General features: G+C 38.6%; 1 protein-coding gene across 14 annotated transcripts in view; it reads left to right on the top strand.

Moving 5' to 3' along the window:
- The window catches only part of DENND1A (DENN domain containing 1A), a 513,319-nt gene that overhangs the window by 130,041 nt on the left and 364,014 nt on the right, over window positions 1-19,264 (top strand). For all 14 annotated transcript variants that reach the window (XM_047829482.1, XM_047829479.1, XM_047829488.1 and 11 more), the window contains exon 3: window positions 808-851. In XM_047829482.1, coding sequence (XP_047685438.1) covers window positions 808-851 — 44 coding nt within the window. The remainder of the gene's footprint in view (window positions 1-807; window positions 852-19,264) is intronic.

Here is a 19,264-nt window from a genome sequence, read left to right on the forward strand (position 1 = left end):
ACAGACGATGGCATTGGATTATCCTGCAATTATGATTGAGGAATCAAGTGAACCCTTTGGTAATTCCATTTTAAACAGATGGTCATAAAAGGTGTTTTCACCTATGTATTTTTATAGTTTCTATGCAAGTCTTGTTATGTTCAGTAGAACATAATATCTCATTTCATGATATTTTGTCTGCACTGCCAAGCCAAAAGTCTATTGTTTGGTTCTGTTTTGAAGAAAACTTCATCTGGTTTTATCTGTATTTTCAAGAGTTCATGAGTGTTTTGCTAAGGGTATATTTTATTTTGAAAAGCAAAGAGTTTTGCATTTGTTCCTTGAAAGAATTCTTCTCTTACTCCCCCCCACCCCTGCCAACACACACACACACACACACACACACACACGCACGCACGCACGCAATCTGAAACTGGTGTTTAAGGTGGTTTATCAAGCCCACATCTGTAACTGTGAAAAGGAGGCTTCTGATTAGAGAAAAAAAAGTCAAGCCAGGTTTAAGACTCATTTTCTTTGGAAAAATATATTGAGTGCAATTTGCAGCAGGCAAGATTTTTGCATTAGGTAATAGTCTAAAGTTAACAGTAGCATCAGGTCTTCAGAATTTTTCTTTTTTGTATTTCTGGAGGAGGGTAATGGGAGTGCCTTGCCGAGTCCGTCCTTGTGCTCATCAACATAGCAGCCTCAGCTGCCCCCCTTGGATCCCCTGCCAGGGCTGCTATCATCTTCTGATCAAATATTAATGTGTGATCCTCTGCTTGCTCACTAATCCAAAGCCAATTAATATTATCTGTCAATTATTTACAGATCCTGAGGTGCAGAGGCAATTCCCGGAGGACTACAGTGACCAGGTTCGGAATGCGTAATTAATTTTTTACATGACAAAATTTATTTCAGAGTTGTTCAACATATTATTACTGTTCTTTTTACTGAAAGAGATAAATGAATTTTTAGAGGGAAGAGAAATAGCAATTAGGAACCCAAGACAAAAAGTAAAAACAGATGAGGTATCGGATTGAAAATATTGGTGCTAGATTTGGGGTGTTAACCTTCAGGAACAAATGCACAAAAAGTAAGGAAGAAAAATCTATCACAAATTTTTACTTTTTACTTTGAGGTATGCTGTAGTCTGCAGTTCGTTAGGAAATCCTTTTTGGGCTGCCTGTGAACTTTTATTTATTTATTTATTTATTTATTTATTTTTTAAATGCTATTTAAGCAGTCAAGAACCAGCATAACAAAAAAAGAGAGGATGTGGAGGGAAGTTTATAACATTTCCTGGAATTTGAAATAGATTATGAAGCTGTGTGTTACGGTAGTACTCCAAGAAGAAGATACGCATTCAGGAACGGTCTTCAGGGTGAGGTTAGTTCTAATGATGGTAGTGAAAGTTGAGGTTGGTTGGTTGGCCCTGCCGTCTCGAATTTCCTGTATCCCGCAAGCATGGAGTGAAGTGAAAGGAAATATTTTAGTCACAGAATATCGCTGAAGTTGTGATGTTGCTCTACTCTTGATAATTAGATCCGGGTTATACATTCTGGATTCCAGTGTCTATCTTAAGAAATATTAGAGATGTTTTATAGCTCTTTGGGGGGCATCTTACATTTTTAGTTCAAATAAGCAATTTGGATGCTTTTTAAAGCCATTTCAAGATAGAAGCATCCTTGATTACACTGAGTAAAACAATTATAAGGTCTTTCACATGTAGAATATTGTACACAATAAAAACATGTTTCTGAAGTACCTCCATTGGATTTTGTCTATTAAAAAATGTCCTTGAATGAGGATAAGTACAATGGAATAGAAATATCCAGTACAATAGTCGTAACACCTTTGCAATGTGGCCTGTTATATAGAGGGCAAGGTATCTGAGACATCTTTATGAATACAGGGGACATAATGTGACCAGGAATATAACTGGATAATCAGTATAATGAGATGCTTTGTAATGAGATTTTATTGTACAAGAACCCAAGAGAACTGGTAGGGTTTGCTTTGTGTGTGATCTCAAGACTCTTGAATGAGATTTTAAAAATACTAATCTTCTCTAACCCTTGCTTCGTCTTCCAACAGGAGAGTTACATTTTTATCTTGCTTTAAATTGCTGTGTGATTGATTGAACCCATTGGATTTAAACTGCACAATCCAAAGATTATAAGACCTCATTATTAATAATTTTTTTCATCAAACAATGTCTAAAGAGTGAAAAATCTCAAAGTGTGGTTCTGAATAGACTTGAGTCCATAGCTCTTAAGAAAATCATAATTCTAAAATCTTTTGTCTAGGTAAATAACCTTTGTGGTCCCAGGTTCTGAATTAGCCAACAAGAGAAAATTTTGTGGGACAAACCTGAAAATAATATGGCTAACATCTGCATCTATTCCTTTAAACATAGTTTCTTGCTATATCTGAAACTTTTTGACCAGAATGACTATTTCCTCTTTTTGGTGTAGCTTTTAAAAATCACATGGGTAGTATGTTCATGACAAAATACTTAGGAAATATGGATAAATCAGCAATAAGTTTAAAAAAGAATGAAAAGAAAGCAAACGTAATTCATCTATAGTTTTTACTCAGAGATAACCACTATGACAATTTGGTATTTACCTTCCCGTGTTTGTTTTTCTGAGTATATGTTTGTATGTTTGGGAGGCACATATGTGTATATACACATATGTATGTACAGTCCCCATATATATAGTATGTGTGTGTATATAGAGAAATACTCTTCTGTTGCATGTGAAACTCAGTTTAGAGATTAAATATTATGTTATGAACTTAGTTCCCTTTACTTTGGTTAATGGATGTTATCACAAGTATTTCATATATTGAAGTTGGAATAATTTAAAATTACGGTAAGAGCCTAAAAAAATGATGATTTTCAGCTATTTTAAAGTATTCACAGGATAGTTACTTGTTTTCTTTGTTTAGATCTGTTAACATAATGTTAAAATTTGGAGGACGGTACTCATGGGCTAGATGCAGACTTAGGAGAGTCTTATTTAACATTTCTTCCAACTCGGCATACGTGGTTTCCCTTCCTTATCCCATATAACTCGAGAACGAAGGGTGAATGAAAGGTCTGCTTTGCTTTTGGGGAAGTTACCTCCACGTTCCCAGAAATTGATTTGACAGTTGATTGGATGGTCAAGGGAATGAGACCTGCATGTTTCTTATTTACCTTTTTATCAGTTGGGTGCCAATCTTCTATTTTTTCCTCCTCTTCTCAGCATTTTTTGGATTAAACCGAATTATCTTTCCCCTTGGTGTGCTATATTAAAGGGTTCTTAGAAATGTTTTATTCCATAGAAATATTAAATGCTGAATATGTGCTTGATCTAGACAACATTTCTAGTATTAAAACATTTATGATGTAATCCGTAAGGAATATGGGAGCTAATTCACCACAAAGCATAGTGCTTGTTACTACATACGCACGCACACAAAATTCCCTCCTCCAGTTTTCCTCCTCATTCGCCTAACCTACCAGTGCTTGTTTTTACATATAGTGTATTTCCCATGTATCAGCACACTTGATCAGAGACACTTGCTGCTGCTAGATGTTTTATTCTGTGTGTTCTTTGTACCTTACAGTAAAAGAATCTGTCACAAATTATTGTGGCTCACTGCTTTAGAAACTGAGAAAAAAGGGAGGTTAGATTGACATCTGTGACTGAATAATGATGACCAGCCTTTTGGCTCTCCTTGAGCCACAAAGCTAGCACTGCCTTTAGAGTGGAAAAAGAAGTAAGAAGAAAGGGGAGGGATAAAAGAGAGTTACAAATCTGTGGTCCCGGAGATGTATTACTGTTGGGCCAGTTGTCTGCGTGGTATGATAATCCATTTTGATCTTCTCTGTCTTAATTGTCTGCTAAAGACAAATGGGCAGTAAAAGTTCATCAGTTTCATCTTTTTGCTTCTCGTTTAGAAGCAGAATAAATGATCCATCACTACAGAAGTAGCCTTTCTTTCTGACACGGAAGTAATGCAGACCCAACACGTTTTATTAAAATGTTTTCCCCTCATTATTTCGCTCCTCTCAGCTCTGATAGATCTTACTGTTTCATAAAAAATGTAATCTGAAATGTAAATAAGGGTCTCGATTCAGAAAGAAGAAGTAATGAGCAGCCTGAGCCACATCTTAGGACTCTTGATTGTAATTACTGACAAAGTGATTTCTCTGTGCCCCATTTTTTTTTTCTTCCTTAAGTTGTCTGTGACACCCTCAGACCGCAACGACATCTATGGTTTAAAACCATTAAATCACTGTAGCACTCAATATTTCATTTAAAATCTGGTAAGCCTGCTATCTTGAAACCTGAAAGTATAGGCTTTGTTAATTCCGGAAAGACATGCAATTCCTGTATTTTTGAAAATAGAGGAACAAACCAAAAAGGCAAAAGCAAGGGCTTCTCAGAGTTCACATTATTTATTCATCTGCTTTTGTTTAATGCTTAGCTGGTTTAAGTACTAAAACATCAACATTGATAGGATCCTGACTTGAATCCTGCATTTAAAAAAATAAATCTTGTAACAACGTATTTAAGGAATTTAAAAAATTGTGTCCCTAAGCGTAATATGAAGTAGTCTAAATTTTTTTTGGTGGGGGGGGGGGTGGTATTAACATTCCAAAATCACGGATATGATTTTTTGGTTACTTTGGTTTTGGTAGCTTAAACCACATTCTTTTCAATCTCTCACTCCAGGTTTAGATAATGAAGTTCTTAATAAAGCCTGGACCATAGAAAAATTTGTTAAAAAACACCAGAATCGCAATAAGATTATTTTTCATTTCTAGAAATGGTTCTCAAAGATAACAGCATGTCAATCTAGCGTTAAAAATAAAATACAAAACATGAATACCTTTTTTTGTTGGAAACAGCCTGTAGTTAATTAAGTAGATTTATAATTATTCTGTTTACTGTATTCATTCATAATTATGGAAATAATTGGTAAAACTTTATTCATTGTGATTAGTGTAGTTTTAATGAATACTAATTGAATTAAGGGAGGAAAGGATAGTTAACATGTTAGCAAATTATGGTCAACCATTCTCATCAAAATCCCATCTTTGGTTTCAAAACATTATATGCTTTTCCAGATTAAAAAAGGCCTTTAGTAATTATAACATGTACTATGGGATAATTTGGAGTAAAGCTATGGTAACCTATCAGAAGATTACCATAAATAGCCTTGTAATATGTCAAGTGTAATAGGCATTACACATACCATTTTAAAACATGTTAGTTATAATACGATTACCTCTTGTCCTAAAACATGAAGAATTAATAATTTGTTCTCACAGTTGCACTTTTTACAGCCTGTTTGTTCCAAGAGTAGTGCTTAGAGGGGGTGTACAAGAAGTTGCTTCTCCAGTGTGCTCATCTATATTTTGTTGAAATATAGCCAGTGTCTTAGAGGTTTTTGAATAGAGGTCTGAGCACCCTTACTCGCCCTATTTATATAGTTCGCTGTTTAGAGTTGCAGGTAATTTTTCTTTCCACTGGGACTGAAACAGAGGTTATAATGAAACCAACAATCTTTATGCATTTATAGAAACTATAAAAATTTTATGGAAATCTTTATATAGAAACTAACAGTGTTTCTTGTACAAGCTCTATAAGCAATGTAGAAACATGGGACACTGGGAAAAATAAAAAGGTACCCTTTCTTTTATGGTTTTATATGGTCTGTGTGATTTTAAAATTTCACTATAGGCAGTTAAGCAAATTATAAAAACATACATCACCTATATACTAAAAAGGAACAAAAATATGTTGCATAACTTAGGCTAATTGTGATGGAAATTGGCATTTGTGAGTTGCGTGTAATTGCTTAAATATGGAGTTTTCATCTGTTCATACTTCAGGTATGCTCTAAAGAAAACATTTTTTAAGCTCACAATTATTCATAGTGTAACCTATGTAAATGGTTTGGAAGATTCTGATTAGAAAGACAACAGAGATAATATTTACTCAAGACTTAAACTACCTGTATGTTGGTGATGGCCTCAGTTCTTTTGGTGAGCTCCTGTTTAAAAACTTTTGTGTTATTTTTTTTTTCTAAATCTTGATAAGCCAGAGACTAAACATTTCTATTCAAAACTTGTTCATGCCCTGATTCATTGAAAGAATACAGATATAGTAACAATATAATATATAATAATACAGAAAATTACAGATATAGTCCACAGCTCCTAAATTTTCTGTTACTGTGAAAGGAAGTCTCATACTGACATTATATAATATGACATACGTGTGTAATATTCACACAAGATTTAAAACAAATGACACAATTTGATTTTTCTCATTATTGTTAGGTGGAGAACCACACTGCTGTGCGCCTGGTTTGCATAAAATGTGACGTTGATTCCAGAAGGATTCTGCCAGTCTTTCTATAGTGACTTATCTAAGCTGTAGAATCTTCAAATTGGAATTGAGACTTTGGGCCTTGCTTTCACCAAACTCACAAAGAGTAGAATCAGACCTGGGTATATCCCATTTCTCTTGGAAACTTGAGCTTCCTTCCCCCCTACCCCCATTCTTCTCCAAGGTGTGGGTGCTGTCATACTTCCAATCTGCTCATATAATCTGCTCAGATTTGATCCACTTTAAATGGTGAGGTCAAGTTTGGTCCTGGAAACCATATACATGGGAACAGAATATATTGATTCATTTGAATCTCAGTCAAAGGGTCAAATAGATCACACTTTAAAATGGCTCTACAGGGGCACCTGGGTGGCTCAGTTGGTTAAGCATCCAACTTCGGCTCAGGTCATGATCTTGCAGTCTGTGAGTTGGAGCTCCGCGTCAGGCTCTGTGCTGACAGCTCAGAGCCTGGAGCCCATTTCAGATTCTGTGTCTTCCTCTTTCTCTGACCCTCCCCTGTTCATGCTCTTCCTCTCTCTGCCTCAAAAATAAATAAATGTTAAAAAAAAAAATTTTTTTAAATGGCTCTACAACCCGACCTTTAAAAGACTAACTTATAAGTGGCTGCATTTTCTGATTTTTTTTCCCCCTTGTGCCTTTGATGGCAGAAACTGGGAGACTAGATTTGATTTTATGCATTAATTGAATGAGAGATTGATAAGTGTAGTGTCTGCACACTGTGAGCCAGATACCGTATCAGGTAAAGAAGAGAGAAGTAGTAGATTCCATCTTTCCCCTGAAGGACCTTAGTGTCTAGTAGGCTACCGGGGTAATGGGGTCTAGTAGGGGTCTAGACCTTACGGTCTAGTAGGCTACAGGGGTTGTTTTGTTGGACTGTTAGAACAATGGCATGACCAGAAATTGGGGATGTCTCTGAAAACTAGGACCTTTGGGTAGGGATGCCACCATGTAATCACATTCCTCCAATTTCTTGTCCTTTGTGTTATGACGCTGTAGAAGGTAATAAAGTTAATCAGAGTAGTACAGAGAAACCCAAGTGGAAAGTCCTGAAGCTGCCCTTAAAGATCATCTTTTAAGTTTTAGATGTGTGCTTTTTCCAAGAGTCACTGTTGATTTATGGATTTTTCCACCTCTTGCTCAAAAAGATCCGTTTCCATATTTCTTAGTAACTTGGCAGTCTGGGACTGTAGATGGAAACATAATTTTCTCATCCACAGATATAGACTCTCAATCTCTTTAGACCCTAGGAGGTGATTGTTTAGCATAATAGCAACAGAGCACCCCGCTGAAGCAGCTTTCTTCAAGTAGTGCGTCAGTATCCACGATTGCCATCCAGTGTAGCCATTTTGATGGACCACATTACAGATTTTGAAAAGATTCATTGATAGATTGCAGATGTATAAATGCAATCCAGATTAAACATCTGCTTCCTTGTATATGTTTAAGAGTGTCCTGTTCTTGATGATTGTCTTGGTTTTAATGTTTTTTCGAGTATAAGTTCACGGATGGGTAAACAATAATCCTAAAAAAAAAAAAAAATCTGTCACGTGTTGCTTTTATTTCTCCCAGTGTTGTTACAAGTCAAATTTATCACCTTGGATGAATGTCAAAATTCATGCTTGTTAAAGTGTGTGCTGAAGAGAAAGCCACCTTGTATATAAGAGCAGCTATCCTGTCATATCTATATCATGAGTTTCCCCCTTTCCCCCATTTCCAGAAAAGGGTGAATTTAAGAATGGGATAGGGTTGGGCTGACTTCTTAATGAAAACTGTATTTCAAAACCTTAAACATGTAGCTGAACTCAATTGAAAAATTGATACATTTTCTGACTTAAGGCTTTTCTTTTAAGTTGAAGATTTCTTCCCAATTTGGTCACTCCCCAGCTGTTACAGTTATATAGAAGGAACTCATTAAAAAGACAAATTCTTTCTGAGCTATTCTTTCTGAAAGCGCGCCAGGCTATGCAGCTACGTTGTACTACTACTTACTTGAATCTAACGCCAGGAAATGGTAATTATGCAATCCTTACTTACACATTCTTATTAGAAGTGTTCTTCTGGTTTTATTCTGGCTCCAAAAAAGCCCCACTAAATTTTAGACATCTGTGAATACTATTGGATGGTCTTGTTTCTGGTGAGTTACTCCATGATTATGACTAAATGGACTGTGGCTGTTTTTGAGAGTTGTAGTCTGAGTCTTAACTTTAGCCTCACGTAACCAGTCTGTTACACATAGGGCAAGTCTGTAGTCATCCAGTCTCATTCATTATCCCTCCTAAGGTGCTCTCCAGTCTCCCTAGTGTGCCATTTCTCTCTGCATTCAACTCTCAACTTCTCTCATGTGGACTCTTCCTAATGGCCTACAACCCAATGTCCTTATAATCCCTACCTTCCATAAGATGGCCAAAGATAATTTTCTAAAACCTACGTCAAATCACACCATTTCTCTTTAGTCAAAACTCTTGATGGTTCCCTGGTGCCTTCAAGATTGACACCAAATTTCTTAACTTGGATTTAAGGCCCTTCACAGCCTGACCTTGACTCAGCCTCCAGCCTGCTGTCCTACCACTTTTCACTTTATAAGCAGACATAGAACACCTCACTGTTTTCCAACATGGTTTGCTTTCTCCCACTTCTGTTTTTGTCCAAGCTGTTTTTATGGTTGAAATGCCTTCCTCAAGCTCCCACCAGGTATCCCCCAGGTATACTTCTGTTCAGCATTAATTGCCCTGCTTTATATCACTTCCTCTGTGAAATTTGCCCTGACTGATCAGTTATTCCATCTCAGCACTTGGAGAGCACTTGGAACATTGACTCCTTACACTGTATTATTGTCTGTCAATCTGAATTCTTCAAGTAGAGGAATGACTGTAGTCCATGTTAGAGACTCTTTTCAGCAGATAGGATAAATTACAGGCCCGTGAATAATTGTGAATGTGAAGTATGTAATACACAGACATAATTGCTAAGGAGTCCAGGTTCCAGAAAGGAGGCTACAGGCGCATGGCAGTGGTAATCAAGAGCATGGACTTTGGAGCTAGACTGATTGGGTTTGAATCCCAGCTCTGTCATTTAGTGGGATTTACCTCTTTGGGATGTCATTTCCTTCTCTATGAACTAGAGATAATCAGAGTAAAGACCTCCTAGGACTTTTGTGAGGGTTAAGTGATTTTGAAATGTGTAAGAGTGCTCAGAATGAGAACAGGCATCTAATAACCAATAGTTATGTAGTGCCTCCTCCTTCTAGGGGGCAGATTTAAGGTAGCAGTTACCCCGGTTTGGGTACTTTTGTCAGGTATTAGGGTTATATGTGATGAGCTTTGCCTCTAGAATTTGACAGGTCCTAAGAAGAATTCTAGAAAACCTTTCCTTCATAAGCCTGCGCTATTCCAGAGCAAAATTTAGAGAAGTCGTAAAAGGAAGAGAGAGTACTTTATCAAGTAGAGATGAAGAGATATAATCAGAAACCGTTTGAGTATTTATGTTCTAAAACGTACTGAAAATGTGGAAACTCTTGTAATGGTGATGAAGGGGTTTCAAATAACTAATTATTTTTCATTTATTTCATTTCCATCGTGAAATCTGTTTTGAGACTTTCCATGTTCAAAACCCCAGAAATTTAGTAACGGGGCCCACAGTCCTTGTGAATTAGCCCTTTTTGTTGCATATAGTGATTTGTACTATTGTGTTAGCTTTCGTCTTTTAAGTACTTACATGCAGCAGAGTTAAGAGTCTTGTGGCTACCATAATTTCAAACTGTCAACTTTGGTCAGTTTCAGATTTCAAATGTGAACTAGCACGAAGCCCAGACTGTTGGACTACTCTGTGGTGTGTGCCTGTGTGTGTATTTGCAAGTGGGGATTGGTGGGTAGAAATGAAATGGTATTTATGAAAGAATTAAGATTGTCTTTGAAAGAGCATTGAGTTGACCAGAGTCACTTGCTTGTATATCAACCTTGTGAAATGTGTGATATAATACGGTTTCACGTTGCTTTTATTCCTGGAACATTCTTACCCGGCACTTTGTCTAATAAATACTGACTCATCTCTCAAAAGTCAGGTCACATGTCACCACCTCTGAGGAGTCTTCCACATCCCCTTGGTAGAACCTGACAGTACCTTCCTTATTCCTTGACCATACTTTCTGTCAGAAAACCCAGCACACTTTATTGCATGTATCTTCATGCATGTATCTTCTTCCTCCCCTAGGCAGGAAGTCAGGGAATCTTACTTGCTTCCTATCCATATCTCTAGGACCTGGTACTGTGTATGGGTATATGTATTCCAAATATTTGCTATATAATAATAAATGATTGTTTGAATAATGTTCCCACTGTGATCTTGGGCTCAGAATTTGAATGAGGTAGGACAAACCAAAACCCACATTTATTGAATCCTATCTTACCTAGCAGAGGCTTTTAAGGTTCTTGTATTTGAATGTATTTCAAACAGGATGCCTGTTTAGTAACATCTAATTTTAGAAGTGTAAACTGTAAATTGTTGAGAGTATCATTTTTATCAGAGAACTCTTCCAACCTCCCAGATACTTCTCATCTCTAGAGCTCTAAACCGCTGGTAAATTGAGTGTTTCTAAATTTCTAAAATATATCTGTTATAATAAACAGATTTAATGGCAGCTAAAATCTTTGCATTATTCATGTCTCACTTCTTTCTTTTTTAAAATTATACTTCTTTATTTTGAGAGAGAGTGAGTGAGCGTGACTGGGGGGAGGGGCTTAGAGAGAGGGAGAGTGAGAATCCCAAGTGGGCTCTGAGCTATCAGCAGAGACCCCAACACAGGGTTCGATCTGATGACCTGTGAGATCATGACCTGAGCCAAAATCAAGAGTCGGATGCTTAATTGACTGAGCCCCACCCAGGTGCGCCCCATCTTAACAATAATCCCCCCTACAAATTTTAAGTGCCCCCCCTTTTTGTGTGTACATTTGGCCCAAAGAAAAGTAGAAGGCAAGTATGCCCATGTTATATGAGGTCTGGCTTTGTAAAGGTCACGTTGGGCAAAGGCTTTAGTTTTTCAGCCTATTTTTTTTTTCATCTTTAAAACGGGAAGTATAGTAATTTTGTAGAACTGACAGGAGAAGTGGGCATGATATATACACAACACCTGGATTAGTCTGGTTCGATAAAGATTATCTGATGCAGCATGAGGAGAATGAAGCAAAGAGAAGATTTTCCTGTTTCCATGTAATTGATGATGTCTGGTATTGTATTAAGTCCTAGAATATAGATAAGTTTTTAATGTGGATAAAGAGCCTAGAGTCAAGTGATAAAAACTATTCTAACCTCTCTCCCCAGTTTCCCATCACAAGGCAGATAGAACAGCTGTGTGTTCTTTCACTACCCTCCCGACAAGCCATGGGTTTCTCTCTAAGACTCTGATGACCATAGCATCTAGGGCACTTTCGAGAGTGAAATGGGCACCATGATAACACAGAAATCATGAGCAGACCAGGATGTCTTGGGCAGGCTGGCACATGAGACTCCCCTACCTAAGAGCCTGTGACCCAACAACATGAATCTTTCACTCCACTGCTGCAATTGGAAAGTGAGGTGGGAGAGAGGCTTTAGCTTCATTTGGCGTGGAGGGCTACCACTGCAAAGGTGTAGCTGTGTGAGTGTTTGTAACTGTGGAGACAGAATCCTAATCAAGTAGGGACCAAGAATGAGACTCTCCTTTGTAGTCAGCAAAGCAGCAAGCTGAGAATTGTGGGAAGAGCTTAAGCTCCAGGGGTAGATGAACTTGGGTTTGAATGTTGGCTTGTCCATTCACTGTCTACTTGCAGTTAGGCAAGTTATTTCACTCTTCTCTCTGAAACTAATGTTATTCTGCTTTCAAAGTTCAGTTCACACGTAAGAAGTTGATAATCGTTATAATACATAAGATTACTGGCAGGATCGTTGAGCATCTGTACTTCTAGCACAGGTTGTGCAATGTATTAGCTGCTTTGTCAGTCTCCTTCCGCTGGTCACTTTACCCCCTCCAGAGAGCAGATGACCATTGGTATATGAGGAACATAATGAAGGCTGGATCAGAAGAGACTTACATAGGTCAATTAGATACTTTAAATTATATACATAATTCTTTTTTTTAATGTTTATTTATTTTTGAGAGAGAGAGAGAGAGAGAAAGAAAGAAAGAAAGAAAGAAAGAAAGAAAGAAAGAAAGAAAGAATGAATGAATATCCCAAGCAGGCTCCACACTACGAGTGAGAGCCAGATGCGGGGCTTGAACTCTTAAAAGGTGAGGTCATGTCCTGAGCCGAAACCAAGAGTCGGCCACTTAACTGACTGAGCCACCAGGTGCCCCTAAATTCTATACATAATTCTTATGTTTATTGGGCACAGATGGTAAGCTTTTGACAGAAATGACTGATACTACATTTATACCAACATTAATCATTTCTTCCATTCCTTTCATTTTCTATATCAAAAATAAATATTGATTCTCTGGTAAATTCCGGTCTCCTTTGGCCCATTTGGTCTCACGGTTTCCTATGAAAGTTAAACAAGAAGACATGTAGGCTGTTAGCACAGTGCTTGGTAGTAACAAGTGCTCAGTTAATGCTATGTTTTTTCTTCTAAATCCCCTTAGTATCACCCAATCATTTTTCAGCACCATCTTTCACTGGAAGTTTCCTCTGTGCTGGGTACTCCACTGGACACTGGCAGTGGGTGTAATCCCTAGCATTCTTAGCTCAGTCTAGTGGGAAAGACATGTAAATAAATGTATTCCATTAATTCTAAGAGGCACACATTTTCACACCTTAACATCTTAACGTCTCTGAAGTTGGGATGCATCTTAGAGTCGATGGTAGATCATTTATGGCCATTTTTTCCCCTAGTGGTACTGAAAGATAATGGTCTTACAATCAGTGGCTTCTTAGATGCAATGATATACAACAGGTTACCGCAGTAAGAAGTCTGCTTTCTTTGTATACGGGAAAATGGACTTTGGGAATCTCAGAAGAAATAACAGATTATCAGGAGCATGTTCTGAAGAGAGATTTAAGCTGATCCTGTGTTCAAATTTGTTACACATCTTTTGTTCTCTTCAACTACAGTCCCTCTCCATGCTGCTGGGTTATTATTAAGGCTCCTGTGTGAGGCCCCTCTTCCTTCTCAGGGGCCTGGCAGGCACCCAATTGTGTGTCTTTACCGTCCTGAAAGAATGTAGGGTCCTAAGATTATGGTCAGTGTAATCCTAGGAATGATAGCAGTAGGATTGGCGTGGGAACTCAGGTGAAGAGCTCACTGAGGGTAGCTTCTGAACCCCTCACAATCTGGAAGACTTTGCGGGTGGCAGCAAAGTTAGAAAGCAGCATGCAAATGGATGTAAAGGATTCAAACCCTCTTCGTGACTTCCAGTGCTCTAGAATAACGTCCAGACTCCTTAACATGCCCTGTAAGGCCCCTCATGATTTGGCCTCTGCCACCTTGTCCAACCTCATCTTCTCGCGTTCTCTTTCTCTGCTGCCTCTGCTTCAACATGCTAGGCTGACTTCAGTTCTTTGAATGTGCCCAGGTTCTTGTTCAGTGGCTCCTGCTCATGCTTTTACTTTTTTTTTTTTTTGCCTTGCCTCTCCCTGTTCCTCTTCCAATCTTTGGTGAACACCTCCTTGTTCCTAACATCCCAGCTGAGAATGCCACTTCCTGAGATGCCTTTCGTGACCCTTCCATCTAATTTCAGGCCCTGTCATTCTGTCGTAGAGCACTCTCTTCTGTCATAGCTCCTGCCACGGTCACCTTCTACCTTTGCGAGGCATCCATCTCTCCAACCAGATCACGAGCTCCGCACAGACGGGGCCTTTAGCACATCGGTTTGAAAAGATTATCTTGCTTAGGGAAAAATAACCCTCTTCATCTTCTAAGATGACTGAAATATTTCTTCTAAAATACATCTTCTAAAAATATTCCTCTTCTAAGATGACTGAAATGCTCTTGATTCCAGGGGCTCCCTTGTGTCTCCTTTCTTGTTTGTTAACATTGGAGAAGCTTTTAAGGAGTTGGAAGCTTCTCTTCACGGATTTATTTCAAAATTCAACAACCATGGCAAATAAGTTGAATCTAAGTCACACAAATGGATCGTTTGTCCCCCAGTGAGTAATAGTGGTGCCCTGAGTTCTTTTCTTGTTTCAGTGGGGTGAAAGAGCTGAATGAGTGGTGGGGTTCCAGGAACCTAGATGATGCATCTGGATTTTCAACATGTTAAGCTTGAGGTACTTAGGGGACATGGGGCAGTAATGTCCAAAAGGCGGGGCGCCTGGGTGGCTCGGTCAGTTGGGCGGCCCACTACAGCTCAGGTCATGATCTTGCAGTCTGTGGGTTTGAGCCCCACATTGGGCTCTGTGCTAACAGCTCAGAGCCTGGAGCCTGCTTCCGATTCTGTGTTTCTGTCTCTCTGCCCCTTCCCTGCTTGCTCTCTCTTTCTCTCTCAAGATAATAAACATTAAAAAAAAATTTTTTTTTTAATTAAAAAAAAAAGAGAAAAAGAAATGTCCAAAAGGCAGTTGCAATAGAGCCTGGTGCTAGATGTAGTCTAGGAAGTGAAGATTTGAATCGGACTCTCTTACAAAGCAATGATAATTGGAATTAAAGTGTAAATAGACTATGAATGGAGGAGAGTGCAGAGTTAGAAGAAAGAAGATAATATCCTGGAAAACACACTTAAGGGGAAGAAGTTGAAAGAAGGGCCAGAAATTAAGTAGTGAGAACGCCCTGGTACATTCTACATCTAATAGCACGTTGGGTCCGTAACATGTTGTTCGCATGAGTGGTGAGTAAAGTGCTAGAAAAGACTTTTCTTTTAATTTTTTTTCCACGTTTTTATTTATTTTTGGGAGAGAGACAGAGCATGAACGGGGGAGAGGCAGAGAGAGAGGGAGACACAGAATCGGAAACAGGCTCCAGGCTCCGAGCCATCAGCCCAGAGCCTGACGCGGGGCTCGAACTCACGGACCGCGAGATCGTGACCTGGCTGAAGTCGGACGCTTAACCGACTGCGCCACCCAGGCGCCCCAAGACTTTTCTTTTAATACTGCTTTTTGTGATACTGTAAACAAAATAATTCTCAAATTGAAGAGCTGTCCATGATCCGGAGAACATCAGTCTATCTGTTAAGAAAACCCTGAACCTTACCTGTAGTAATAGTGAACTGTTAATTTAAGAAGTTGTTTCTCTGAAGGGTTTGTGCCAAAAAACAGTTGTGAATTTTGAATAGTGAAATATGGTTGGTTTGTAATTCTTTGTTTTTTATTTTTGACAATTTTTTTAAAGTTTATTTTGTTTAGAGAGAGAGCATGAGCAGGGGAGGGCAGAGAGAGAGAGAGAAGAGAGAGAAAGAGAGAGATTCAGAAGCAGAGCCCGATGTGGGGCTTAAACCCATGAACCATGAGATCATGACCTGAGATGAAACCAAGAGTCGGACACTTAAGTGATTGAGCCACCCAGGTGCCCCTGTTTCCGTTTCTGTATTTTAAATAATTTTCTAAAAAGAGAGCATGTTGGAATGCAGTAGATATTGGCCATTTAGCAATATCCATGTGTGAATTGTTGGCTCACCATAGAGCCAATATGATTGGCATGGCCATTTGACCTTTCAGAAATTTCTGGATTGTAGGCTGGCACACTACAGCCACCTGGCCAAGTACTGCCTCGGGGTGGCTCTTATGTGTGTCCTTTGAGCTAAGGTGGTTTTTACTTTTATGAAGAGTTTTTTTTTTTTAATTTTTAATTTAATTTTTATTTTAGAGAGAGAGTGCAAGGCAGGGAGAGAGGAAGAGGGAAAGAGAGAATCTTGAGCAGACTCCAAGCTCAGCATGGAGCCCGATGTGGGGCTCAATCTCATGACTGAGATCGTGACCGGAGCCTAATTCAAGAGTCAGTCACTCAACCGACTGATCCACCCCAGGTGCTCCTATGAAGAGTTATTTAAAAAAAAAAAAAAAAAAAGCCCTAGAAGAATCTTTGATGGAGTCCATAAATGTCCTGCAAAGCCTTCAAATATTTACTATCTGGCCCTTTAGAGAAAAAGTTTGCCAGCTCCTTCTTTACTTGGTAAGTTGTAAGTGAAATGAACCAAAAATTCCTTAGGAAAACCTCAAATTGATGATTGTTGTTCCAGAATGTCTTGCATGTCATAAAGCTTTTCTTTTAAATAGTGACTTAGCTGTTGAATTACGAGAACATATTTTCGTTGGTCAATCAATCAACACTTGACTGATGGATAACTGCCTTGTGTGACTTGATAGTGTGGTCAGAGGGTGGAGGCTTTCAAGATTGTATGGTATCTTCTAGAAATGATCTGAAAAGTGTTTAAATCTATTCAGATACTGTTGTTGTGTTTACAGTTTATCCCAGCCTCAGGTAAACACTGGCATCCACATGTTAGAGCAAGATATGTAAAGTAAAATAAAACATATATATGTGGAATTATTTTCTTTGTTTACATTTTGCTGGCCCTCTGAAGAGCTGTCTCTAGCTTCAAAAGAAAGAAATCCTTGAGTATTAGATTTTGGAGAATTATTTAAATTGCATACTTTTTTTTTTATTTCAATACTGTTTCATATCACCTGCCTTCTGTCTGTATAGTGGGATGTCATTGATCTGTTCTGAGTATAAATTTCCTCAGTTCTCGAGTCCTCCTGATACCATTTTATTAGGATCTGCAAGTTGTGGGAAATAAAAGTTGATTTGAAACCATTCTGTAATTGGAGATGACTGTTCAGTGACGCCCTGTCTAATCAATTGCTAAATAATTCTCTCTCAAAAGCAGATTTGATATTTACATTTTGATCTTCATAGTCTGTTCCCAGTGTTTGTTGATGGCGTCTGACATCTCCTGCCACTGGATAAATAAAGCCTATTATTTCCTTTTCAACGTTTTAAGCGATTACTCTCATACAAGAGCTGAGAAGCAGAAGGTTAGATATATTATCAAACTATGATCCTGCCTATCCAAAGAAGCTGGGAACCTTGATTAATATGCCTTGTTAACTGATGATTTCAGTTCCATACTGGTAGTGCTAGAATAATTTGTATAAACCAAGCAGTACAGATTCCTTATTTTAGCACTAAGACTTACAAAGGCTTCTTTTAGCAGCCTTTAATTTTGTACTTATGTATGTGACATAGCCTGTGGCTGTGATAGCTACTGTGAATCTCCAGTTGTTTGGGGATGAAAGGAGGAGGCAGCTGGAAACTCGGTAGCTACATCTAGCTGTCTACCTAGAGAAGGCCTTGATTTCAAGTTTATCTAAACAAGCTCGACTAATCCCAACTATCTAGGGGGATCCACTGTCAAAACAAGCAGCGTGGCCCTGAGGCAAACACAGCTATACAGAAATGAAGGCTGGGGCTTCCAATACTCCGATGACTGCATACTGGAGGCTTTTTTCCCCCCTGAAAGAGGGTAAGAGAGGTAGAATTTGCATAATGCCTTTTCATTGGAAACTTTTGGAAAGCTGACAGACCTCCAGCTTATAGATCTGCAGCCACAATACAGAGTCTATAGGAGAATCCTTGAATGACCTAACCATATTGAAAGAAAATATAAAAGCGTCCAAGTATAGCCAAGTGAGAGAGGGAAAGAGGCTGATGCATTGTCTAACATCTGCTGTACTTCTCGTTAGTTTTGTTCTTTGCTATTCTGTGTGGACTTTGGAGAAGCCTAAGACAGCCTAACACGAATCCTATAATCTTCCTTCTGAATATTTATGTAGTGTGCCAGCTTCTAAGCTGTCCTTTGCGTTTCCCTACTTCCCCCTCATTTTCATGCTCTCAAATGAGGCCAACATTTCAAAAGCTAAATAAATGTTTGTGAATGTTTATAAAAGATTTGCATAAATTTGTCCTTGTCTGACAGAGATCACTTTTTTCTTATGCCAGTTCTGAAAAAAATTTTTTTAAGGTTTTGGTGCTTGTCTGGACAACAAAGTCCTGCATCCCAGAACAATGATTGCTGATTAAGTGGGTATGCAATTGTGACTGAATAGGCTTTCAAGATACTGGGTAAAAAGGCCTATCATCTGAAGGCCGAATCATAGCATTTAGAAAATGTTATCAGAAGTACACATTTAAATCTATTTTTTTGGTACCGTGTCATTAGGTAAGACAGAGTGCTTACAAGTTTAAAAGTATAACTGCCCACCGGTTTTAAAAATTCTTCTGTATACATTTCAATAATCAGAACGTTTCAGTAACTCAGAACATCACTGGTCTTTCCTACGGTTGGACACATTTAAAAATAATTTTTAGACCTGGAGGCACTCTTTGGAAACTGTAAGTCTACCAGTTGTGCGTGTTTAACACGGTTACTGGGGTGGTGATCAGAGGAAATCGGGCACTCCTTCAAGACATCTGAATGCACAATCATACCTTGAGAAAATATAAACTACACGAAATATGTGTTAGGGCTTAATTATAGGACACACACACACGCACACACACAGCCCAGACACTTGTGCCGCCGACGTGTTTTGCTGAATTCATTTATCTTTTAAAATTAGAATAGATTTTGTGGGGTGGCAGGGGATGTTGTGGGTAGAGGTGCTAATTCAGTTCAGAGATATTCAAAGATTGGCAGGAGAGAGAGGTAACAGCCAGTTCTGTTAGTCCTTTGGTTGTATTGGTTTAGAGGCTTAAGTTGTCATTAAGGCACAAACTAGAGCCACTTCTCTGACACAGTTTTTATCACATCTGCTAGGCTTGTGTCCCAAGAGGAGACGTGGAGAGCAGTGAATTCAGCATGGGCCCATTATCGACTGCTTTTTCGTGTGTTGTAAAAGGAGTGAGACCTCAGGGAGGCTTGGAGCCTCCTCCCGTGTAATGTCCAAGTCAGATTTGAAGGACTGGTGGCA

This window comes from Prionailurus viverrinus, chromosome D4 (assembly GCF_022837055.1).
Source record: "Prionailurus viverrinus isolate Anna chromosome D4, UM_Priviv_1.0, whole genome shotgun sequence".
In the NCBI taxonomy this organism is placed as follows: Eukaryota; Metazoa; Chordata; class Mammalia; order Carnivora; family Felidae; genus Prionailurus; species Prionailurus viverrinus.